The sequence below is a fragment of the Galeopterus variegatus genome, unplaced genomic scaffold (genome assembly GCF_000696425.1).
Source record: "Galeopterus variegatus unplaced genomic scaffold, G_variegatus-3.0.2 Scaffold549, whole genome shotgun sequence".
Taxonomy (NCBI): domain Eukaryota; kingdom Metazoa; phylum Chordata; class Mammalia; order Dermoptera; family Cynocephalidae; genus Galeopterus; species Galeopterus variegatus.
The window spans coordinates 173,196-199,747 of NW_007726660.1; the positions used below are offsets into that span (position 1 = coordinate 173,196).

The following is a 26,552-nucleotide window of genomic DNA, read 5'->3' on the forward strand; positions in this document are numbered from 1 at the left end:
AACCTTCTGTCCATAAGACTTAATTCAGCTAACTCACTTGATATGAATTTTTGAACTGAATAGCATCTGTTGTTTTTTCTGCTTCCTCTATTTTGGAAGCTATCAGGTACCTAATTTTGAAATTAATTTTCCAATAGGCAGCAATTATACTATTTTAATTAATGGGATCAGATAGTAAAAAAAATCTGGTATAGTTGTAATCTTTTAATTCATCATCATATTCAATTTCTGTGTGTTTCAATTCTGTACATATTCACATTCTATGTAAATTTTTAAGTTTTCACATTTTATGAGTTATTTACTAATTGGACGACCTATGGTTTATAATACTGGTATTTCATGATTGGCATAAAGACACGTATCAAAAGAGTGACCTTTTCCAGTACATATTACAAACCACAAAGCATTCATACTCTTTGACCCAGTAATCTACTATATGTGCACAAATATTTATATAAGAGAATGTTTATGAGAATATTATTTATAAAAGAGAAGTATTGGAAACTTCCATTTTTAACAGTGGAAGAATAGATTCATGGTACCTTCGTATGCTATAATGTAATACAAGCCTTTAAAATCATGTATTAAAAGAATATTATTCATTCCATCAATATGTATAAGTAACAGTTATATTTCCGGTTCTGTATTAGGTCCTGGGGATATTTCAAAGAAGAAAGAATGCTCCTGAAGAACAGGGCCTGGGAAGTAGAAGAGGTATAGTCAAAGATAGTGTGAGGAGTCCTTTCAGTTCAGCAAATTAACACCAAATCTCTGCTATGTTCTCAGGTCTACGAGAATACAGAATGGGTGAGGCACAGCTCTTCCCTTTATGTAATTCACAGTTGAATGAGAGAGTGGGGAAGGAGGTGGTGAGGGTGTAGGTAGAGAAAAAAGTGAAACCGTAAGGCCACGCAAATCAAATTGCTTGGGGAGCAGAGAAGAGGGAATTAATTTGGACTTCCACCTTTTTGAAAGGAGACACTTGAATTAAAGGACAGAAGAGGAGCTACATTTCTTGATCAGGCTGTGTGCCAGACATTTTACATACATCTTATTTGCTTTTCTAAGTGAGTAAGTGGAGGTTCTGAGAGGTGAGATTACTTGCCCATAATCTAAGGTCTAGTAGGTAAGAAGTGGCAGAGTCAGGATTCAAACCTGGATCTATCTTACCCCAAGTCTGTGCTCTTCAGTATTCTTTAGCAATAATACATTGAGACCAGATCATGAAAGCTATTAACTGCCATGCTGAGGAGCTGGAATGTTAGCACTGGGGAGCCATCATATGTTTGAGTGGACTGGCATGGTCTGTAATTTGAGAAAAATCACATTGGTGGCAGTAAGGAGATAAAGATTTGGAGAGGGGAGGGATTTTAGAATAAAGCCATAGTAGGGAAATCACTGCAGTGGTCTTGCTGAGAGTTGATGAAGCCTGAACTGGGGCAGTGGCGGTGAGGATGAGATGGAAAAAGATTTGAGAGGCATTTTAAAGGCATTTGGATGTAGAGGATGAGACAGAAAGAGGAATTAGGATTCCTACCTTAGGTGACAGAGTAGATGATGAAAGCATGAACTGAAATGGAATATAGAATGAGAGACGAGCTGATGAAGAACAAAACTGGTCTGGGATATGTTAAATATGAGATTCTGGCTGCATTTGCAGAACCTTCAAGTTATGGAGAAGCTATGGGATATGAACTCGAGTCTAGTTGGTCTTCCTGAATTGCATTTGTGTTGAGGAAGTTTTGCTACAGAAAGTACTTTCCTTTTTTCCGAAGCCTGCATTGGGGGCAATCCCTGATTTAGGGTCTGCTCTGGAGAGGGTGGTTCAGCTTCAGAATTGTCAGCTGATTGTGGATTTATTATTCTTTATTTTTCTTTGGTAAAAATTACTTACCCTGCCATAGGAAGGTATCTGAGTTATATTTTCAACGTATTTTTTCCAACAGCCTCTCATAGTATATAGCACATAGTATGTTCTCAATAAAAATGGCTTGACGCCTTGACATAGGCTACATTTTCAGAATTGAAAATTTCTTTTTCCTCTCTAAAACTCTTAAGCCCTGAGTGTGGTAGTTACTCTTTCTCTTTTTATTTCCTTTTTTGTTTATAATTATATTTACTTTTTTGTTTCTAATTATAAAAGTAATACATGTTCATTGTAGAAAATATAGAAAAATATAAAGCAGAAAATAAAATCACTCATAACCTTGTGTCTCAGAGGGAACTCCTCCTGTTCACCTTTTAGTGTATGGGTACAGTAGGTGAATACAATATGCATCTTTTCCTTGGCTTAATAGTTCTATTGGAATGGAAGCGTAAATTTTTATGTCTATTTTTGCCAACCCCCTTTAGTCTGGGTGCTTCTGGACTCTCATGACAAGCCTGTACTTTTCCCCTCTTAACGTTTTTATCACACTGTATAGTGTAGACCTTCAGCAGACCACAAGCTTGGTGAAGGTCTGGTCTGTACTGTTTCTCACTGGACCTTGTCTTCAGAGTCTCATGTGGTTCAGTGGGTGTTTTTTCAAAGCATGAGTAACTGAGAAAGATGAAACTAAACCAGTTTCCCCTATTATGTGTTGCCCTCTTCCTTGTGCTGTAATTATGCCTCCATTTCCCTAATTCTGTGTTGTGGAACACATAAATTGCCATGCAGTAAAACTGTATGATATGATCTTTGTTTATTGCTAGTTGCTTTTTTAATAGTTAGATGTTTGGTCTTTGGAATATTGCTTGCCTTGATCTGTGATGAATACTTTTAATCCTTTGGTCACCTTATTTTTTTATAAGTTAATTACTTTCTATTATGTTGATGGATTGTTTTATGTTTTAGATGATTCCCTGTAAGTATGGCAACACAGGGACTATTAGAGCTAACTGCCACTACCGTGAGCTTTTTCAGAGGAGGCTTCTTATTAAAAAATATATAATTTCATGGTTTGCGCAAGGCACTTTTTCCTGTCATCAGTGCCTCAAGATGGAATTAGAAGATTAAAAAGATAAAATGCTTCATTCATTTAATAAGTATCTTCCGTATTTATTCTGATAATTTTCCCCACACTTGCTATTTTACTATGAAATAAAGAGGATAAAAGGATTCATAGGAGTACCGTATAACTATCTGCCCTCATTTCCTAAACAACAGTGACTGCCCTACAGTCAGCTGACAATAGCAGAGTTCCTTCGAGTCTCAATCCCTTAACAATTCTCCTTGAGCAGCTCCTCAGATCTAGTTCCTTCTATGGAGATTGCTGTAGGCAGAACTTTTGGTGTGTTGTGAGAAAAAGAAGGGGGAGTGTGGATGATTTTCAAGCATTAGAGAGTGGGAATTTAGAATAACTTCAGAACGTTTAGAATAACTTTAGTGACAAAAGGCATTGATATTTAAAGTAGGGGCTTTGGAGTTAGATTGACATGGGGTTTGAGTCCTGGCTCTTTCACATGGGTTATGGGACATTGTGCAGATGACCATAGCCTAACAAGCCTTAGTTTTCTCAGCTATGATATAAAGGTAATGACAGAACCCTATTTCTTGGAGTTATTGTGAGAATTAAATGAGGTAATCTAGGCAAACATTGAGCAGAGTTTACTGAATAGTTAACTTTAAATAAATGCTCACTCTTGTTATAATAATCATATTATTATTATTAGGGTTCCTGTTTCATCCATTTTTGGCCTCATGTAGTAGAAATGGGTCTGATTTCACAACTTAGGCCCTTTTTAGCATACTACTCTGCATTTCTGAAGCACTTTACAGTTTATGAAGCACATTCATATTTGTCATCTCATTGAGTCTTCATGTCTTGAGATATTGTGATCTCTGTACCTCCTCAGTTCTAGTTCTTTAGAAGAAGGAAAAATAAACAGAAATAAAAAGGGCGATCAATGACAAGCAACTGATCTGGGTCTGAAAAAGAGGGTATATGAGGGCCATAAACCCACTTCAGGAAGATTGTCACTGTTTTAATTTTAACTGTTTTCCTGCCTGACAATTTCAGAATACTTACATTGTAGAGAAATCTTTGTTAGCTATTGGAATTATTATTTCCGAGCTGAAAAAGACACATGGATGTGTGTGCATGCATACGTGTATATCCATATGAGGGAGAAAGAGAGATCGTTATGTAGGAGAATTACTTTATTATTTGCTTTATAATATAGAGACGAGGCTCAGGAAAAAAATGCTGGGTTATATGAGAAGTAGAATTTCTCTAAAAATGTTTTTTAAACTGACTTTAAATAGAGTTAACTCTTGAACAACACAGGTTTGAACTGTGTGGGTCTGTTTATACATGGATTTAGAATCATGTAAGTGGACCCATGCAGTTCAAAGAATTTCCTTTTCTTTCTTTTTTTTTTTTTAAACTATGGTCTTTATGCTGGATTCATTTATCTAAGAATACAGTATATAACACATACAACATACAAAATATGTGTTAATCCACTGTTTATGTTCTCAGTAAGCCTTCCAGTCAACCGTAGGCTATTAGCCATTAGGTTTTTGTGGAGTTCCAAGTTATACTTGCATTTTCAACTGTGTGGTGGGTCGTTGCCCCAAACCCCCGCATTGTACAATGGTCACCTGTATTTCCTTACTCTAATTCTGACCTTCTTTTCACCTTAGAATGATAAAATTATAGAGTGTTAAAGATGGAACCATGTGATTGCTCAAGTCCTTCCATTTCCATCTACGATCAGGAAACAGACCCATAGAGGAGAAGGGCAAGAGGGATGGAGGAAATTAACATTTATTGAGTTCCTACCAAGTGTCCTGGTAGGCACTTGAGTCTTCTCGGGCGTTCATTCTGTAATTCAGCAGATTTTTTTTTTGAGATTCTTCCATGTACCAGGTACAGTGCTAGGCATTATGTATAGAAAAATAAGCAAAACAGGCATTATGCCTTCGTGGAAGTTCAGAGGCTAGTGGGGAAGGCATACACTGAAGATGTACATAAATAAATACATAATCTCAAATTGTTAAGTGCTCTGAAGGAAATGAACAGGATATGTATAAGAGAATAACTGTGAGGGAGCATCTTTCTATAGCATTATCAGTGAAGGTTTCTCTGAGGAGGAGTCTTATGAGCTAAGCCCTGAATAATAATAGTAGTAAGTAATAATAATCTTCACAAAAGTCTTAAGATAGGTAGATCCTGTCATTATCATTTTACATATGAGGAAATAGAAGCAGGGAGAGTTTAAGTAACCTGCCCAAGGGCACACATTAGAGGATGAGGAGTCAGGCATGCACAGACCATGAAAAAGAGCCTGCTAGGTATAGTGAATAGCACCACTAAGGCCTTGAAAGTGGGACATGCAAGCAAGATGTACACACGTGCACGCACACACACGTTCAGAGCACTTCTAGAAGGCCAGTGTAGCTGAAGCATGATGAGCAGGCCAGGGGGATGGCAGTAGATGATGTTGGAGAGAGAGGCAGGAGCCAGATCATACAGCTTTGTTGGACATTGTAAGTTTGGATTTTACTCAAAGCGTATGGGAACTACTCATTGAAGTAATTTTAAACAGGGGTATAATATGATCAGATTTGAGTTTTTTGTTTGTTTTAAATCTAACTTGGGGCCGAGCCTGTGGCGCACTCGGTAGAGTGCGGCGCTAGGAGCGCAGCAGCGCTCCCGCCGCGGGTTCGGATCCTATATAGGGATGACCAGCGCGCTCACAGCGCTCACTGGCTGAGCGCGGTGCGGCCAGTCTCAAAAAGGGCCAAAAAAATCTAACTTGTATGTGGAGGACAAATTAGAGTAAGCAAGAGTTCAGTTTGGAATCTATTAACAATAGTTCAGATGAGACCTGATGGTATTTTGGTGGCAAGAAGGGGGAGAGAAGTGGGATGGATTTGAAATATATATATTTCAATTTTTATATTGAGTTAAAACTCATTACATAAAATTTACCATTTTAAAGTGTACAATTCTGTGGTTTTTAATACTTTCACAATGTTATGCAACAATTACCACTGTCTAATTCCAGAATATTTCCATTACTTCCAGAAGAAATCCCACACCTCCCAATTCTTTACTCCTTCTATCTCCCCTCATCTCCTGCTAACTACTAATCTAATTTCTGTGTCTATGGATTTGCCTGTTCTAGATGAAATGTAATATGTAAATGGGTTCTTACAGTAGGTGGCCTTTTATGTCTGGCTTCTTTCTCTTAGCATAATGTTTTCAAGGTACATCCACGTTGTAGCCTATATCAGTTCTTCATTCCTTTTTATGGCTGAATAATATTCCATTGTATGGATTTTCTTTATCCATTTACCAGTTAATGAACATTTGGGTTGTTTACATTCTTTGGCTATTATGAATAATACTGCTGTCAACATTCATGTTCAAGCTTTTTTTTTTTTTTTTTCCCCCAAAAGATGACCAGTAAGGGGATCTTAACCCTTGACTTGGTGTTGTTAGCACCACGTTCTCCCAAGTGAGCCAACCAGCCATCCCTATATAGGGATCTGAACCCATGGCCTTGGTGTTATCAGCACCACACTCGCCCAAGTGAGCTATGGGCTGGCCCCATGTTCAAGTTTTTATCTGAACATATGTTTTCAGTTCTCTTGAGAATATACCTAGGAGTGGAATTGCTAGGTCATACAGTAACTCTATGTTTAATTTTTGAGAAAATGCCAAACTTTTTCACAATGGTGACACCATTTTACATTCCCACTGGCAATATACGAGGGTCACAATTTCTTCACATCCTCAAAAACCCTTATTTTCAGGGTTTTTGTTATTGTTTTGGGTTTTTGTTTGTTCAACTATAGCCATCTTAGTGGGTATGAAGTGGTATCTCGTGATTTTGATTTGCATTATGAGTAATGATATTGAAAATCTTTTCACGTGTTTATTGACCGTTGTATATTTTCTTTGGAGAAGTGTCCAAATCCTTTGCCCATTTTTTAAATTGGATTGCTTGTATTTTTACTGTTAAGTTATAAGAGTTCTTAATATATTTTGGATAGTAGACCCTAACTAGATACATGATTTGTAAGTATTTGCTCCCATTCCGTGGGTTATCTGTTCACTTTCTTAAGTTTCCTTTGAGGCACAAAAGTTTTTAATTTTGATGAAGTCCAATTTATTTCTTTTGTTGCTTGTGCTTTGGGTATCATATTAAAGAAATTATTTCCTAATCCAAAGTCATTAAGATTTACACCTGTGTTTTCCTTCTAAGAGTTTTATAGTTTTATCTCTTCATTTAGGTCTTTGATCCATTTTGAATTAATGTTTGTATATGAGGTAGGGGTCCAAATTAATTCTTTTGCATGTGGCTGTCCAGTTATCCCAGCTTCATTTGTTGAAAAGGTGATTCTTTCCCTACTGAAATATATTTTTGAAGTACACAGACTGGAACCTACACCAGTGGAATAAATAGTATGAGGGAGAAAGTAGAACGAAGGTCATTGACTTAAGCAGTTGGTTTAGTCGTGGTAGCACTTATTGAAACGAGGAGGGGGGCTGTTGTGACCTAGGGCGGGAAGCAGTGAGGGACAGTCAAATGTTCTAGTTTGAACTTAAGTTGTCTGTGACACATTTCTACATACTGTGTAATGAACATATTATGTGGGTAGGAAAAAAGACTGAGTCAAGAGTTCAAGCCTTCAGTGAGGATGGGGAATGACATGAAGGTTGGTGGATACAAAAAAAAGAGGAGGAAAGGGTGGTGTGATTAGATAGTTTAGGCCTCAAGCAAACAGGGATTTTTGCAAAAAAGATGCAATAGTTTAGAATTGTTTGTGGGGACAAAGATACCTATTCCAGCTCCTGGCCTTGAAGATTTGGGGTTATTAAAAATAAAGAAAAGCAGTCCTATTTAAGAGGACAGCAGAGGAAGCAGTGTCCTCAACAACCAGCAGGTTTCAATTAGGGCAAAGAGGTGGAGGGAATGTTTTTAAAAAGCAGCTGAGGATTTATGGACGTTTGCTGGTTAGTGCATGAGTTCCAGAGGGCAAAGTGGAAGGTTCAGGAGGGAAGAGGGGCAGGTGTGTGGGAAGGATTGGGGGATATATAAAGCAATGTGGGAATGGCTATTAGGGCAATAATGGAAGACCAAGGACCTTTGTGCAGTACTGAAGTAAACAGATGTAGTGCATAGTGGAATTAGCCCTGATAGTCTCTGAGAAAGCAAGCACTTGGTGTTCCAGTGCTTTGTGCCTAAATGTTTCTACAGAGGGTACGGCAGCTTGTTAGGCAGCTTGTCTCAAAGTCTCGAGGAGTGATATGGCAGTTTCCAGGGAGGGCAGAGGATGCCAACACCTAATGGTGACTTTTCCAAGGCCACTTTGAATTAGCAAAGCAAGTCTCCTAAGAACAAACGTCACCTCTGCTCACTTTTATTCATTCATCTTAGTTGTAGTGCTCATTTACCTTCCTGCTGGCAGAGCTGGGTCCATTAGACTAATTAGAAATGAAAATTAAAGGTAAGAAAAAAACCCTTGAAACTAGACAGTGTTTCCACTTTGGGATCATCCCAGGCTTGCAGCAATTCTGCGCAGAAAGGATGAGAAATGGCTGCCTTGCACACAGGCCTGGAGAGCAGTGGCTGTGGCCCAGTAGAGTCTGCGTGACTGTGGTTATGTGCTTTCCTCTCATGCATGTGTTCTGTCTACAGGGTCATGTAGGTACAACAGCAACCAAGAAGATTGATGTCTACCTCCCCTTGCACTCAAGCCAGGACAGACTACTGCCAATGACTGTGGTGACAATGGCCAGCGCCAGGGTACAGGACCTGATTGGACTCATCTGTTGGCAGTACACAAGCGAGGGACGGGAGCCGAAGCTCAAGTAATCCTTTCTCTTTTTGGCTGCTCTAGTTTTGCGGTCTCCTGGCCATGTGCATTGCATATCAGGCTGGGTCAGTCTTTCAGGGCATTAGTCTGGGAACCAGACCTCCACACTGATCCAGCCCAGGGTGCTTACCAGATCTCGGGCGTGTGTATCTCAGGCATATCTCAAGAGAATCTGCTTGCAAACTAGATTTATAAGTTTGTGAATCCAGACAGAAAATGGATTTTAGCAATTTCCAAACCCTTTTATGATACCTGCTGATAAAAGCAGCGTGGGAAGTAATGGGAGGGAACTAACATCTGTTGAACACCTACCAGGAGCTGGGTACTATGCTGAGCACTTCATACTTGGTATCTCGTATGATGCTCTCATCTCCCTGTGAGGTGGGTGATGATCCTCATTCTGCAGAGGAGGAAACTCAGGGTCAGAGAGTTGTTACTTGCTGAAGGTTACACCAATGGGACATGTCAGAGCTAGGATTTGATTCCAGATCTGTCTCATGCCAAGGTTTTTGCATTTTTTCCTTCTGCCTCCTAGAGAACTTTTGGTCTGAACTTTGGTTTTCTTTGTTATCAGTCAGTGGCTCAATTTTTCTCTCAGTCATTAGGCTCTATTCCTCATGAAACAGTTATATTAAAAATGTAGTGCTTGAAAGTAGAATCTTTATGCCTGTACATCATTATAACTTGAACTTTAAAGTGCTTTGCTACATTTTCTCTCTCCTACTTGAATTTCTTATACAACAGGCATCCTCTTCTAGTTTTACATGCTCTTTCCAACAGTGGGGTTTGGAATACAGCAAAATGTAGTAGATGCCTTCATTTTGAAAATGGATTCTCATGGAGACTTTCTCTTCTCCCACATTTTCAGAGTCAATATGATCCAGTCAGCTATTTTGTTTTTTTCTTTATGTACATTAAATTTGCACATAAAATTATTCTTTCAAGATCTGTTGACATCACCCTCCACTTTGCCTGAATAAGTTGTGGAAATAAAGATAATCTTTATTGCTCTGGTGGCAGTAGAAAATTTTTTCAGTCAAGATTCCTACCTTCTGGGCTCATAAAAGGGTTGAGTTAGCAGCTCTCCTCAAGGCTGAGTATGATGTTGTCCCTTTTCAGCATGAATTGGGAACACAGAAACAGGAAAGGGAGCCACAGTACCAGTGGCTTTATGTATGTTGTCTGATTTAATTCTTAAAACATCACTTAGTACAGGCACTGAAACCAAGAGAGACGAAGGAGCTTGCTTAGGGTTACACAGTAAGTAACAGAAACAGTAGCTGAACTATGACATACATTTTACAGATGAGGAAACTAAACTTAGACTAAGTAACTTTCTTAAATCACTAAGTGGAAGAATTGGTATTTAAACTCAGCAGTCTCTGACTCAAAAGCCCCAGCTTTTCACTGTTATATTATACTCTCTACCATGGAACTCTGTTATACCTGATGTTAAAATATTTATTGTACCCCTGCTTATTTGTTGCAGGCACTGTGCTAGATCTGGAAATACAGAAGTGAAAAAGGCGTTTTATGCCACCAGGGACCTTACTGTCTAAGGTAGATAGGTAATAATTATACAATACAATTACATGTAAAATCAGGTGCTATGAGAAGATCTAACCCCATTTTGGGGGGGTGAGAGTGGAGTCGTGAACAGCTGTCTTTATTAAGTGACATCTAAACTGAAACCTGAAGGAGCAGTAGGAAAAAGTCATGCCGAGAGGTTGAGAGGAGGGTGTTTTAAACAGAGGGAAAAGTATGGACTTCCAGTTATGATGGTCCTTTAAGTTCATGTTTTAAATTCTACATTCTGCTCCAAATACATAGTAATGGTAAATAAAATATGTTATTGACATACTTGTAGTTTAATAAGGTAAACACCTTAGTGGACTAGAAAGAGAACCAAGGACAGAAACAGGCAGAGTGTGCCAGGAGTTGATTATTTTAGGGTATTACTTCCCTTAGAATATGTTGTAAATGTATTTACCAGTGTGAAATACTGATTTTTCTTAGGCTTTGGGGCACCTAGTCAGGGCCTTGGTAGTCAGAGCCCCCAGTTAGTTATTCCTGTGGGGGGAATAGTCTTATTCATCTTCCTGTGTGCTATGCAAATACTGTTATTTTCTAAGTATGCCATGGTGTCAAAAAGAGTGGGAAACACTGCTTGAGGGGATGGGACCAAAGGAACTTCATGCCTTCATGGGGACCAGAAACTAGGAACTGGGTGGGACTGTCCTACCTATGAAAAGAAGCTGAATAAAGCTGCCTGGGTCTGTGGCTTGTTTAAAGTTGTGTTTCTGGGGTGGCAGGGAATAGAGATAGCAGTGCAACCAGGTCCTGGCCATGGCGTGATATCCCTAGTTTATGATATCGCTATTGTTACCAAAGGACTAGGACCCTGAGCTGTCAGTTTAAGACCTGGTTCTGGTCTGGAGGCCTCTGCTTGGATGTGGCTGGTGGACAGTGCCAATGTCTGTAAAAGCACCAGACAGCGAGGGGTGAGTGGAGGGGGGGAGGGGGGTTGTGTTCCCATTCAAGAAGAGCTAGCGAATTAAAATTCCAAAGCACACAAGGATAATTAGTTCCAAGAAAGACAATAATCAGATGAATTCATTCCCAACAGGGTATAATAAAAAATCTAAAAATTAATTTCAAATAGATATGTTTAAAATTATCAAAGATACGATGGAAAGAATAACATCCATGGTAAACTTCTAGGAAATTGTGAAACAAAACCAGGCAGATGCAGATTTGAATTTAGAAAAGAACTAGTTAAAAGTACTGGAAATATAAAATACAGTTATTAAAGTAAAAAAAAAAAGCATATATGTAATAAACTCTAGACTGGACATAATTCAAGAGAGAATGAGTGGAAAGATAGTTGATAATAAGGAATTCAGGATGTACACAAAGGTAAAAAGGTACAAAGAATGAAAAATAAGTTAAAAGACACAGAGCAAAGATTGTAAGGCTCCCCACCTGTGAAGTGGAGAATGGAGTGAATAGCAGAGAAGCAGTATTTGAAGAGATAATGGCAGAAAATTTCCCAGAATTGAAGTCAGGTATGAGTGAGTCTTTCTGTTAAAAGCATATACAAATTAAATGGGGGAAGCATAGACTTTTCAACAAATAGTACTGGAACAATTGAACTTCCATAAGCCAAAAAAATCAACTTCAACCTAAACCTCACACCTTGTATTAATTCAAAACAAAGCATAATGTAAATATAAAATGTAAAATTATAACACTCTTAGAAGAAAACAGAGGAGAAAAATCTTTGGGGACTAGGGATGGATGGAGAATTCTTATACAAGACACTAAAAACAGGATCTATAATAGAAAAAAATTGATAAATTAGCTGTCGTCAAAATTAAAAACATTTGCTCTGCAAAAGACTGTTAAAGAGGATGATAAGACAAATTACAGACTGGAAAAAAATATTTGTAAACCACATATCTGATTAAAGACATATAGAATATATGAAGAACTGTTAAAACTCAACAGTAAAAATATTCCAGTCAATCAGACAATGGGCAAAGGCATAAACAGACATTTCACTTAAGAGGATATACAGATGGCAGACAGGCACATGAAAAGATGTTCAACACCATTAGCTATTAGAGAAATGCAAATTTAAACCATACACTATTACAATGGCTAAAATAAAAAATAGTGATGACACCAATTGCTGGCAAGGGTGTGGAGAAACGAGATTATACATCATTGCTGTTGGTAATGTAAAATGGTATCTAGTTCTGGAAAACACTTTGGCAGTTTCTTATAAAGTTAAACATTTACTTATTTATTATTCCAGAGCAGTGAAAACTTAAATCCACACTAAAACCTGTACACAAATGTTTATAGTAACTTTATTTGTAATACTTAAAACTGGAAACAATCCAAATGTCTTTCAGCAGGTGAGTGATTAAACACTGAGGTATATCCATGCAATGTAATACTGCTCAGCAGTAAAAAAAAAGGGACATACTGTTGATACATGCATCAGATTCGATGGGTTCGCTTAGTGAAAAAGCCAACCTCAAAAGGTTTCATACTGTATGATTCCATTTATGTAACATCCTCAAAATGACAGAAGTATAGAGATGGAGAACAGTTGAATGGTTACCAAGGGGTAGAGACAGTGTTAGGGAGGGGGGAGCAACTATAAAGGGTTAGTAAAAGAAGAGCATCTCTGTGCAGTTCTTCTCTGATACAGTTCTGTATCGTGGTGATGGCTACATAAATCTATATGTGCAATCAAATGCATAGAACCCCCCCCCCACAAACATGCACAAATGAGTACATGTAAAAACTGGTGAAAACAGGGGCCGGCCCGGTGGCGCACTGCTACAGTGCGCCGCTTGAGAGTGCGGCGGCGCTCCCGCTGAGGGTTCGGATCCCACATACAGACCGGTTCCCGCTCACTGGCTGAGCGAGGTGCGGACGTGACACCGAGGGTTGCGATCCGTTGCCAGACACAAAAAAAAACAAAAAAAAAAAAAAAAAAAACAACTGGTGAAAACTGAATAAGTCTTGTTAACAGAATTGTATCAATGTCAATTTTGTGATCTTGATATTGGACTACAATTATATGCAATGTCACCATAGGGGAAAGCTGAGCAAAAGATTCAGGGAGGGACTCTGTACTTCTTGTGAATCTGTAATTATTTTCCCCATTTCTTATGAGTCTATAATTCTTTTAAGAATAAAAGTTTAAAAAATGGTACTTTAAAAAAAACAAAAACGGGCCAGCCCGGTGGCGCACTGGATAGTGCGCCGCTTGGGAAGCGCGGCGGCGCTCCCGCCGAGGGTTCGGATCCCACATACAGACCGGTTCCCGCTCACTGGCTGAGCGAGGCGCGGGAGCAACACCGAAGGTTGCGATTCCGTTGCCGGTCCCCGGTCCGGTACGGGGGCAACACTGAGGGTTGCGATCCGTTGCCGGACACGGAAAAAAGACAAAAAGACAAAAAAAAAAAAACCACTTCCTATGTGTCAAATTGCAGAAATAAATATTAATTCATACCTAGATATATTGTAGTGAAACTGGAGAACATCAAGGGTATAGAGGAAATAAAGTTTGTAAAGATTACCAGAGAGATGAGATACATTTCCTACAAAGGAACCACATTTGGAGTAATAGCAGAATCTTCAACAGCTATAATAGATACCAGAAGACATTGGTATGCCTTCAAAGTGCTGAGGAAAAATAACTATAAACCTCAATTTTATGATGATTATTCAAGCCATTTATTGACAAAAACCATGAAATTTTGTCACACACATTCCTTTATTTAATGTATTTGGTTCTTAAACTTTGGTCTCATGACCTCTTTATGCAGATTGAGCATTCCTAATCTGAAAATCTGAAGTTTTCTGAGCACTGATCTGATGCTCAAAGAAAGTGCTTATTGGAACATTGACTAAAATTAATAATTTTTACTGCTTAATGAATATTAGGTTGAACAATTTAATGAACATTAAAATTGGCAGTTTAATTGAATTCAGTGACTCCTTGTACAGATTAGTGTCATTGCCTTGATTCATGGTAAGATGCCAGCAATTTTACCCAGGGTTGTTTGTACACTATCAGTGTAAATATCAGCACAATGAAAATGGCCAATAATGTTTTAGTATTATTATGAAAATATCTTCTGCTTTAGGGAACCCTAGTTGTCTGCAGACCGTACTTTGATAACCACTGGTCTAAAGAACCACTTCAGGAGTACTTCAGCAAGAAGAAAGCTGGGCACTAAAGGAAGGAATTGGTTGCAAGAAATAGTGCTGAACAAAGAAATTCATAAAATGTAATGATAAATCTTGTTAACTACTGACTGCAAAACAAAGCCTGAAAAAAAATTTTTGTATGAGTTTTAAAATGTGACCTGAAGGCTGGCCCGTGGCTCACTCGGTAGAGTGTGGTGCTGATAACACCAAGGCCACCGGTTCGGATCCTAAATAGGGATGGCCGGTTAGCTCACTGGTTGAGCGTGGTGCTGACAACACCAAGTCAAGGGTTGAGATCCCCTTACCGGTCATCTTTATAAAAAAAATAATAATAATAATAAAAAATTAAAAAATAAAATGTGACCTGAAGGCTGGCCCGTGGCTCACTCGGTAGAGTGTGGGGCTGATAACACCAAGGCCACCGGTTCGGATCCTAAATAGGGATGGCCGGTTAGCTCACTGGTTGAGCGTGGTGCTGACAACACCAAGTCAAGGGTTGAGATCCCCTTACCGGTCATCTTTATAAAAAAAAAAATAATAATAATAAAAAATTAAAAAATAAAATGTGACCTGAAATTTTAGACAACTATGTCAAGGAAGATGGGAGGGAAAAGTTCAGTGGGTAACTACAGCATACTAAGCTCGTGTCCAGATTAAAGAGGATGGAGCCACTGAATAAAATAACCTTAGATATATGAACAAGAGAAACAGGAAAATGTATAGCCAAACATTTTATTAAAAATTTAAAAGTAACCACTGAAAGAAAAAAATTCCTATAGCTTTCTAAATAGTAAATGGGAAAAAAGAACAAAAAAAAGCTTATCAATTCAACAGAAGGTATGGAAGAATAAAAAGAAGCAGAGAAAAGAGGCAATAAACATAACACAAAATAAGATGTAGGCTTGTCTAAATATATCATTAACCAAAGTAAATTAAAATAGAAACTCACCTATTATAAGATAAAATTTAAGAAATTATGTTTAAAACAATTTTTTAGTGTGAATGCCGCTCACCATATAAACACCTAAAATAAAATGACAGCAGTTGAAATTTACTCCCTTCCTTCCGCCCTCCTTCCCTAGTTCCTTCTCAGTTCAAAAGCTGTCAGGCAGCCTTTCTGCTTTCTCCTTTCCCATTGGCCAGAGTCTTCAGCTCCACTTGGCCAAGAGGGATGGGGAGGTTGGAAATGAGTGAAACAGTGGAATTTTCTAAAAATTAATTTTTAATTGAAGTGTATTGATTGTATATATTTATGGGGTACACAGTTATATTTCAATACATGTATCTAATGTGTAGTGATCAAATCAGGGTAGTTAGCAAACTCATCATCACAAAAATTCACTGTTTCCTTGTGATGAGAAAATTTAAGCTCCTCTCTTCTAGCCATTTGAAATCATGCAGTAAATTATTGTTAATTATAGATGCTTGGCATTACTGTACACCACTAGAACTTATTTTTCCTATCTAACTGTAATTTTGCCCCTCCTTCCTCCTTTTCCCAGCCAATAGTAAACACAGGTCTATGCTCTACTTCAACATATTATTATTTTAGCTCCCACATATGAGTGAGAACATGCAGTATTTATCTTTCTGTCCCTAACTTATTTTACTTAACATAAGATCTTCCAGGCTAATCCATGTTGCTGAAAATGACAGGATTTCATTTCTTTTTCATGGCTGAATAGTATTCCATTGTGTATATATATCATTTTCTTTATCCGTTTATTGAAACAGGATTTAAGGCAAAAATAAATCAATAGAAATATTTTGGTAAACTATGTAATGAAATAAAGAGTGACCTACCAATATTATATAATTCTCTGTATGTATCTAGCAACATAGACTCAAAATATATTAAAGGAATTATAAAGAGACGTTAACTGATCCACACTTAAAACAGGAAATTTCAATACATTCCTATCAGAAAATGGTAAATGAAGCAGACCAAAAATTACTAAGGATAAAAAGATTCAAACAATATGATTAACAATTACATGACATGTAAAATTCTGAACCCCCAAAATAGAGATTAGTTTGCAAAAATAAACATTAGTGAAGTTCAGAGGTTACATTTTATGAATATTTATACTCATGTGTACCTAGTATGTTGATATTTTTGAATAGTTGTTCCGTAAGTATATTTCAGATTACACAATTATATTGAATAAACTGTGGTCTTTTGAAATTTTTACAATTCTTATTGACATATTTCTCGATTCAGTTTGATGTAAGACAATCTATAGAGTAAATCCTTGAGATCTTTTCCTGTTGGGCAATGTAGTGCAAAGTATTTTCTATCCAGCCTGTTTGCCTGTTTGTACTTAAGTGTTGGAATAGATTCTTATTTGGTCTTTTCTGATGTGTCGGCCCTTTGGAAGAGCTCTTCGTTCATAGGGGTTCAAATTGCTAGATGCATGAGAGAGCTTTCCTCCAATTTTAGTCTGGTTGTCAAGAAAACCATTTATATAAGAATATTGTTCTCCTGCCTCTGTGCCTTGAAAACTGTCTATGGTAGTAGACTTTGGCCCCAAGGAAGGAATGCAGAATTTGGCTGGAATTCCTGGCTTCCTTTACTCTTACACATGTTAACTCTTGAGCAAGATTGGATTGTGATATTTAGGCTGATTTCCTGGTTATTTTGATGCACCAATTTTAGGGGAAACATTTGGAAGAAATCAACTGAAATAATTAAAATCTCTGGATAATTTAATTTTAAAATTTGTACTTTGTCATTAATTCATGTTTATTGAATTTTGATCAGAAAATGTAGACTATAAAATTTCTGCTTAGAGATTTATTCATATCTGGGGCTTACTATATATTATAATTTTTAAGAATATTCCATGAACTCTGGAGAAAATTACTCTCTCGAGGTTCTACTCCTCAATGTATATTTATTAAATCAACGTCCTTAATTACTTATTACTATTATCATTTGTTTTTTGACTATATGATTTATGGATGATAGAGAAATGTATTAAAGTTTCCATTTGCTTGTATGTTTCTGTTAACTTCTCCTGAGATTTCAACAGTTTTCTGCTGTATGTAATTTCAGTACACATAAAGATTCATGCATTTTATATCTTTATTGTGAATTGTACTTCAATATAAAATAGTCCTATTTGTTCTATTTATGTATTGTGCCTTTTTCTTTGCTTTATTTCAGCAATATGAGCTTTTACTTTTCCCCTGCTCTTCTTTGCTCTTTGTTCAGCCTTTTACTTTTACCTTTTTGTTTTAAATATGTTCAATAGTTTTCTAAGATTTTTCTTCTTTGACTCAATCTAAGTCATTGTCTTTTCATAGGAAGTTTATCTTTCTAGTTTTATGTTAGCTTGTTTTAAGCTTGGTTTTTTATGTTTTCTTTGTTTTCTTCTTTAAAAAATTTTAAGGGCAGTTTTAGGTTTACAGAAAAATTGCATAGAAAGTACAGAGTTCCCATATATATCCTTCCCACCCCTCATTTTCTCCTATTACTAATATTTTGCATTAGTGTGGTACATTTGTTAAAATTGATGAACCAATATTGACACATGACTAATTTACATTGGGGTTCACTCTTTGTATTGTACAGTTCTAACGGTTATATCATAACAGAATGGTTTCACTGCCCTGTGCTCCATCTATTCATCTCTGCCCCCTTACCTCTAGCAACCACTGATCTTTTTATTATACAGTTTTGCATTTTGCAGAATGTCATCTAGTTGAAATCATACTATGTGTAGCCTTTTCATGCTGGCTTCTTTCACTCAGCAATGTGCATTTAAGTTTTCTTTTTGTGACTTGATAGACTTTAAAAATTTTTATTTTAAAAAAGTTTTTTTCTCTTTTTTTACTGAAACATTGATTATACATACTTGTGAGGTACAGAGTTGAATATCAATATTTATATACAATATGTGATGATCAAATCAAGATAATTGCTATATTCATTGTTGCAAAACGTGATCATTCTTTGGGACCCTTTACCAATTTCTCCTTCTCCCTCCCCCTTTCCCACGTCTAATAATGACCATCTGTTCTCTCCTTCTGAAAGTTCAATTTATTATTATGATTGTTCTATCTTTCTATTTATTTTTTTAGCTCCCAATTACAAGTGAGGATGTGGTATTTCTCTTTTTGTGCCTGGCATATTTCACGTAACATAATTTTCTCCAAGCTCACCCATGTTGCTGCAAATGGCAGAATTTCATTCTTTTTTATGTCTGAGTAGTGTTCCTTTGTGTATATATAACACGTTTTCCTTATCTAGTCGTCTGTCATTGGATATTTAGATTGATTCCATCTCTTGGCTATTGTAAACAGAGCTTCGATAAACATGGGAGTGCAGGTATCTCTTTGACATGATGATTTCCATTCCTTTGGGTATATACCCAACAGTGAGATTGTTGGATCATATGGCAGTTCTATCTGTAGTTTGAGAAACCTCCCTACTGTTTTCCATAATGGCTACATTAATTTACAGTCCCACCAAGACTGTGGGCAGGTCCTTCTTTCTCTGCATCCTTGCCAGCATTTGTTATTCTCTGTCTTTTCAATAATAGCTGTCTAACTGGGATGAGGTGATATCTCAGTGTGGTTTTGATCTGCATTTCCCTGGTGCTTAGTGACAGTGAGCATTTTTTCATGTATCTGTTGTCATTTGTATATCTTTGAGAAATGCCTATGCAGCTCCTTTGCCCATTTTATAATCGGGTTACTTGTTTTTGCACTGTTAAGTTGTTTGAGTTCCTTATATATTCTTGATATTAATCCCTTGTCTGATGCATAGTTTGCAGATGATTTCTCCTATTCTGTAGGTGATTTTTTACACTGTTGATTGTTTCCTTTGCTGTACAGAAGCTTTTTAGTTTGATATAATCCCATTTGTTTTTTCTTTTGCGGCCTGTGCTTTTGAGGTCTTATTCATAAAGTCTTTGCCCAGTCCTACATCCTAAAGTGTTTCCTCTGTTTTCTTTTAGGAATTTTAAAGTTTTAGGTCTTATATTTTAGTTTTTAATCCATTTTGAGTTGATTTTGGTACATGGCGTGGTCTAGTTTCATTTTTCTATACATGGATGTCTGGTTTTTCAGCACCATTTATTGAAGAGGCTGTCTTTTCCGCAGTGTATGTTCTTGTGGCTTTGCCGAAGATCAGTTGGCTGTAAGAATGTGGATTGATTTCTGGGTTCTCTTTTCTGTTCTATTGGTCCAAGTGTCTGCTTTTATGCCAGTACCATGCTATTTTGGTTACTATAGCTTTATAGTCTAATTTGAAGTTAGGTAGTGTAATGCCTCCAGCTGTATTTTTTTTTTGCTTTTCAGGATTGCTTTGTCTGTTTGTGGTCTTTTGTTGTTTCTGTGAATGTTAGGATTGTTTTTTTCTGTTTCTGTGAAGAACATCATTGGTATTTTGATGGGGATTGCATTGAATCTGTAGATCGCTTTGGGTAGTATGGACATTTTCACAATGTTAATTCTTCCAATCCATGAACGTGGGATGTCTTTCCATCTTTTTGTGTCTTCTTTATTTCAGTAGTGTCTTGTAGTTCTCATTGTAGAGATCTTCCACCTCTTTGGTTAAATTGATTCCTAGAATTTTTTTTTTTTTTTTTGTGACTATTGTAAATCGGCTTGCTTTCTTGATTTCTTTTTCTGCTAGTTTGTTTTTGGAATATAAAATCTATTAATTTTTGTATCCTGCAACTTTACTGAAATCATTTATCAGCTCTAAGTTTTTTGCTAGAGTCTTTAGATTTTCTATATATAGGATCATGTTCTCTACAAAAAGGGATAATTTGACTTCATCTTTTCCAGTCTGGATGCCCTTTGTTTCTTTCTCATGCCTCATTGCTCTAGCTAGTACTTCCAATGCTATGTAAACAGGAGTGGTGAAAATGGGCATCCTTTTCTTTTCCTGTTCTTTATATCATTCAGGATGATATTGCTGGTGAGTTTGTTATATGTGGCTCTTATTGTGTTGAGATACTTTCCTTCTATACCTAATTTGCTGAGTCTTTATCATGAAGGGATGTTGAATTTTGTCAAGTGCTTTTTCTGCATCTGTTGAGATAATCATGGTTTTTGTCCTTGATTTTGTTCTTTGGATTTTAGCTATTTTAGTAGGTATTTTAATAGGTGTATAGTGGTATCTTGTTATTTGCAATTCCCTAATGACGTGATGTTGAGCATCTTTTCGTTTGCTTATTTGCCATCTGTTTGTCTTCTTTGGTGAGCTGTCCAGATCTTTGCCTATTTTTTAATTGGGGTTTTTGTTTTCTCATTGTTGAGTTTTAGGAGTTCTTTGTGTATTTCAAATACAAGTCCTTTGTCAAGTATGTGTTTTACAGAGATTTTTCTTCCAATCTGGGTCTTGTCTTTTCATTCTCTTAACAGTATATTTTTCAGAACAGGAGTTTATTATTTATTTTCAAATTTTCAGCAAGGTAGATAAGAGATGCACCTTCAGCTGCTTCATTTTGGTGAATTAAACCAAATTCGGAACCAGGAACAATGCATCATTGCCCGTCACATAAGTGTTATAGTGATGTTTCTAAATGATTTCTTTACTGCTGCTAATCATTAGAACAGAAATTTTAAATGTTAATGAACTCCAGCTTATCAGTTTTTTTCCAAGGATTGTGCTTTTGGATTTGTATCTACAAAGTCATCACCAAATCCAAGGTTACTTAGATTTTCTCCTGTGTTATCTTCTAGAAGTTTTGTTATTTTGTGCTTTTCATTTAGGTCTGTGATCCATGTTGAGTTGATTTTTTGTGAAAGGTGTAAGGTCTGTGCTTATTTTTTACATGTAAGTATCCACTTGCTTCAGCACTATTTGTTGAAGAGGCTTTTGTTTCTCCACTTTGCTTTGTGGTCAAAGATCAGTTACCTGTATTTCTGTGGGTTCATTTCTGACATGTAAGATTTTTTAAAACATTCCTTAAGGTATACTTCTCCATCAGATTCAAGTGAACAATATCTTTTGAGTAACACCCATTTGTGAAAGAGAGAAAAATAAAATTCAGTGAGGTTTTACCCTGTTGTGAATTTAGAGAGGAGGGATACACCTGCCCTTGACACAAAGCCACATTTGCTCAACAGATAATTTAAGGGATTTTCAAGGGTAATTTTGACTATTCCCAATTTTTATGAAGAGACTTTAGTTGCATATTATGAGACTTTTGTACACTAGTATGGTCATTCTTTGCCTTCTTCCTTTCATTTGTCCCTTAGGCATTCAACACAATTTTCCTGATTTCTTTTTTTTTTTTTTTTTCCTTTTTGTCTTTTTTCGTGTCCGACAACAGACAACAACCCTCAGTGTCACGCCCGTACCGGAACGGGACCGGCAACGGGATCGCAACCCTCAGTGCTGTGCCCGCCCCTCGCTCAGCCAGTGAGCGGGAACCGGTCTGTATGTGGGATCCGAACCCTCGGCAGGAGCGGTGCCGCGCTCCCAAGCGGCGCACTGTAGCAGTGCGCCACCGGGCCGGCCCTCTATTGAGTTTTTCAATTCAGATAACTTATTATTTATTTCTAGAGTTTCTATTTGTTATTTTTTTAATTGATTCTATTCTTTGTCAAGTTTCTCATTCTGCTCCTGAATTATTTTCCAGATATCATTTAATCTTCTATCTGTATTTTCTTGTGACTCCCTGAACATCCTTAAGAGGGTAATTCTGAATTCCCTGTCAGACATTTCATAGATCTGCTATTCTTCTGCATCCTTTGCTGGTGCTTTGTTTGTTTCATTTGGTGGTGACACATTTCTTCTTTCTCTATCTTTGTGTCTTTATGTTGATGCCTAGGCATTTGAGGAGACTGTTATTTGCTGCTGATTCTCCAGGGAAGGCTTTCATGAGGATCATTAATCACTTCTGGGTCTGGGCTACGTGGAAATTCTGGCCTGGTATGGGGTCTTCCCTGCAGATTGAGCCCCCTGCAGTTCTGTTGCCCTGACTGATTTCCACTGAGACCAGCTGCCCACACTGCACCCAGTGCAGCGCACTTTCCAGTGCGCCACCGGGTCGGCCCTTGATTTCTTATCTACTATTGCTGTTTATCAGGTTTCTGATAGGTGAGCTATGAAAAGCCTGAAGAGTTTTGCTATAGTCCAGAAGCTGGAGTAGTATGCCTTAGAGATTATTGCTATGCTCAGTGAGTGGAAGTTTCAGGTTACAGAGCAGTGCAGTCCAAAAGAAATACAATTTAAGCTGCAAAAGTGAGGCACATTTGTAATTTAAAATTTTCTAGTAATCACATTTTTAAAAATTAAAAGAGGTGAAATTAATTTTCATAATATATTTTATTGTATCCCAAATATTATTTCAACATGTAATCAGTAGAAAAAATTGTTAATGAGAGAGTGCTTAGTAGCCACATGTAGTTTATGGTTACTGCATTAGCCCATTTTGTGTTGCTGTAACAGAAACACCTGAGACTGGGTAATTTATAAAGAAAAGAAGTTTATTTGGGTTAAGATTCTGGGACAGCTGCATCTGGCATGGGCCTCAGGCTGCTTCTACTCATGGTGGAAAGTGTCAGGCAGCCAGTGGGTACAGGCAGATCACATGGTGAGAGGAAGCAAGAGAGAGAGAGAGAGGAGGTGCCAGGGTCTTTTAAACAACCAGCTCTTGTGGGAACTAATAGAGCAAGAACTCATTCATTAATCTCCCCTCCCCCAGGGAGAGCATTAATCCATTCATGAGGGATCTGCCCCTATGACTCAGTTTCCAACACTGCCACATTGGGGATCAAATTTCCACATGAGTTTTGGAGGGGACAACACATCCAAACTCTATCATTCCACCCCCGGCCCCCCAGAACTCATGTCACTCTCACACACAAAGTACAGTCTTTCTATCCCAACAGTCCCAAAAGTCTTAGCTTGTTCCAGCACCAACTTAAAAGTCCAAAGTCCAAAGTCTCATATGAGACCAGAGGCAAAACTCCTTCCAGCTGTGAACCTATAAAAATCAAAACCAAATTTATCTACTGCCAAGATACAATGGTGGAACAGACATTGGATATGCATTCCCATTCCAAAAGGGAAAAATAGGCCAAAAGAAACATGAAACAGGTCCCAAATAAGTTCGAAACCCAGCAGAGCAGGCATTAAATCTCAAAGCTGGTGAATCATATGCCTTGACTCCATATTCAACCTCCTCTATATGCTGGTGTGGGGGTTGGGGCCCCAAATCCTCAGGCAGTTCTGCTCCAGTGGCTTTCCTGGTCTCAGGCGATGCTTTAGCTCTCGCAGGCTGGCATTGCATGCTGGTAGTTCCACAGGTCTGGGGTCTCCATGGCGATCCCACTCTTATGGCTCCACTAGGCATGGTGCTGATGGGGTTTCTCTGCTGCAACTCCGACCCCACATTTCCACTCATCGTTACTCTAGTGAAGGTTGTCTGTGATGACTCCACCCCTGCAACAAATCTCTTCCTGGGCCCCCAGACTTTTCCATACATCCTTTGAAATCTGCGTGGAGGCTCCCAAGCCTCCACAGCTCTGGCATTCTGCCAGCCTGTAGGCCTAACACCACGTGGATGCCACCAAGACTTCCGGCTTGTATTTTCCAAAGCTGTTGCACAAACCACACTTGGGGCCGCCTGAGGCAGGGCTGCTTCAGCCAGAGCAGCTGGGATGCAGGGAGCAGGTTCCTGAGGGCAGCTGCGCCCCAGGTCTGTCCTCTAGGACAACTCAGTCCTTCTAGGCCTCAGGGCCTGTGATGGGCAGGGCACCCTTCCAGACTTCTCAAATGCCTTTAGGGCTCCCCCCCCCCCGCCCATTGTCCTGGTTATTAGCATCTGGCTGCCTCACCTCCAAGATAATGCCATTAGTGACCAGTTTATCTGTTTCACCCTTGCATTTTTCTCCTGCTCTCTGCTTCTCTACCACATGGCCAGGCTGCAAATTTTCCAAATCTTTCCTCTCTGTTTTCCTTTTAAGTTCTGGCTTTACATCACTCCTTTGCCACCATAACTCAGAGTAGGCTGTTAAAAGTAACCACGCAGCTTCCTTAATGCTTTGCTGCTTAGAAATTTCTTCTGCCAAATGCTCTGGTTTACAGCTCCTAAGTTCCAGCTTCCACAAAGTCCAAGGGCATGGACACAATGAAGCCAAGTTCCTTGCTGTGGTGTAGCAAGGGTTATCTTTTGTCCAATTCCTGATAAGTTACTCATTTCTATCTGAGACCTCATCATCCGCATGGTCTTTACTGTCCACATTTCTATCAGCATTCTAGTCACAACCATTTAACCAGTCTCTAAAACGTTCCAAACATTCTCTGATCTTTTTATCTTCTTCTGAGTCCCCCAAACTCCTCCAACCTTTGCCTAACACCCAGTTCCAAAGCCATTTCCACATTTTCAAGTATCTGTTATAAGCAACACTCCACTTCTCTGGTACCAATTTTCTGTATTAGTCCATTTTGTGTTGATATAACAAATACTTGAGACTGGGTAATTTATAAAGAACAGAGGTTTATTTACGATTCTGGGACAGCTGCATCTGGCATGGGCCTCAGGCTGCTTCTACTCATGGTGAAAAGTGTCAGGCAGCCGGTGGGTACAGACAGGTCACATGGCAAGAAGAAGCAAGAGAGAGAGAGGGAGGAGGTGCCAGGGTCTTTTAAACAACCAGCTTTCGTGGGAACTAACAGAGTGAGAACTCATTTATTAATCTCCCCACCCAGGGAGAGCATTAATCCATTCATGAGGGATTTGCCCCCGTGACTCAGTCAGTTTCCAATACTGCCACATTGGGGATCAAATTTCCATGAGTTTTTGAGGGGACAACACATCCAAACTCTGTCAGTTACCGTATTGGACAAGTGCAATATATCCAAGATGTGGTATAGCCATGCAATGGTAAACACTGTGGATTTGCTTTATTCTGATGTAACCTCAGCTATCTAGAGCCCTTGGGGAAAGTTGGTTTGTTTTGTAGATAGTTGACGGTTTCTTTCATTAAGCATCAAAGTTTATTTTAATCCATTTTTCATAGATGCTCTCTAAATTGTGTTAACATCTTTCCTTGCCTTCTTACTCAGAGTATAACTTAGTGGTTGAAAGTAAACTAACAGGATAATTATGAAAACGAAATGAGAAAGTACATGGTAAGTGCTCAGTGACTGTTTGTTTTTGCCGTTGCTTAATAATATAACTGTAGTCAGTTACTACTGCAGCCAGTACTGATAGTAGTTCAGCAATAGCAGCATAATTTAGCCCTTTCTTGATGTACTGTTATAATACTCTGATGCCTTATGGAATTATGACAGTATTTAGGAATTATGACCTTACATGATATGTTTCCAGACAACTTTACTATTTGAATTCTTTTGTATGTTCTTTATGGTTCCCTTTTTCCCTGTCTGCCCACCTGTATCTATTCTTCTCCCATTTCTAAATTGCTGCTTCTGCTTTATATTTTTTAGAGTCATCATTGAGAACCACTTACCTAAATAATACAACTTAAGTGGCCCTTCCCACTCTGACTCTCAGATGTGCTCCCATGCATCCTAAGGCATCATATTCTTTAACTGGCAGCTTCTTGACACCAATAATACCATGTTTCCTTTTGCTGTTTCCTTAGTCAGAAATGCCTTTCTCACTCCTTTCTTTTGATATCCTATTTTATCTCAAAAACTTAAGTCCTTTTTTATTCCTTCATTTAGCAAATATTTTTGGAGTTTTAGGACCTAAGTAGTGAGGATAAAAGGGAGAATAAGAGAAATGTGATTGCTGTACTCAAAATATTTACAGTTTGTTGACGAAGAAGAAATTGTCAAGTGTAATAGCACTTTATAACTAGCTCATTTCACTTATATTTATATTTATTCATGCATTCAACAAACATTTATTGAGTGTTTGCTATATACCAGACATTTTACTGGTTGTACAGTGATGAGTGGAGCCCAGACATGGTCTTTCTTCATGAATTCCACAGTGTAAGGATGGTAATGGGTAAATAACTAATATAATTCAAATAATTAAACTAAATAATGTTTGCTTTAAAACAGTTATATGCTCTG

General features: G+C 38.0%; 1 protein-coding gene across 5 annotated transcripts in view; it reads left to right on the plus strand.

The window, feature by feature from the left end:
* Positions 1–26,552, plus strand: part of MAPKAP1 (mitogen-activated protein kinase associated protein 1) — a 263,963-nt gene that overhangs the window by 109,281 nt on the left and 128,130 nt on the right. For 4 of the 5 annotated variants that reach the window (XM_008569957.1, XM_008569959.1, XM_008569958.1 and 1 more), the window contains one exon: positions 8,632–8,804. In XM_008569957.1, coding sequence (XP_008568179.1) covers positions 8,632–8,804 — 173 coding nt within the window. Of the gene's footprint in view, positions 1–654; positions 715–8,631; positions 8,805–26,552 lie in introns of those variants that run through there. The other variant, XM_008569960.1, reaches the window with a different exon arrangement.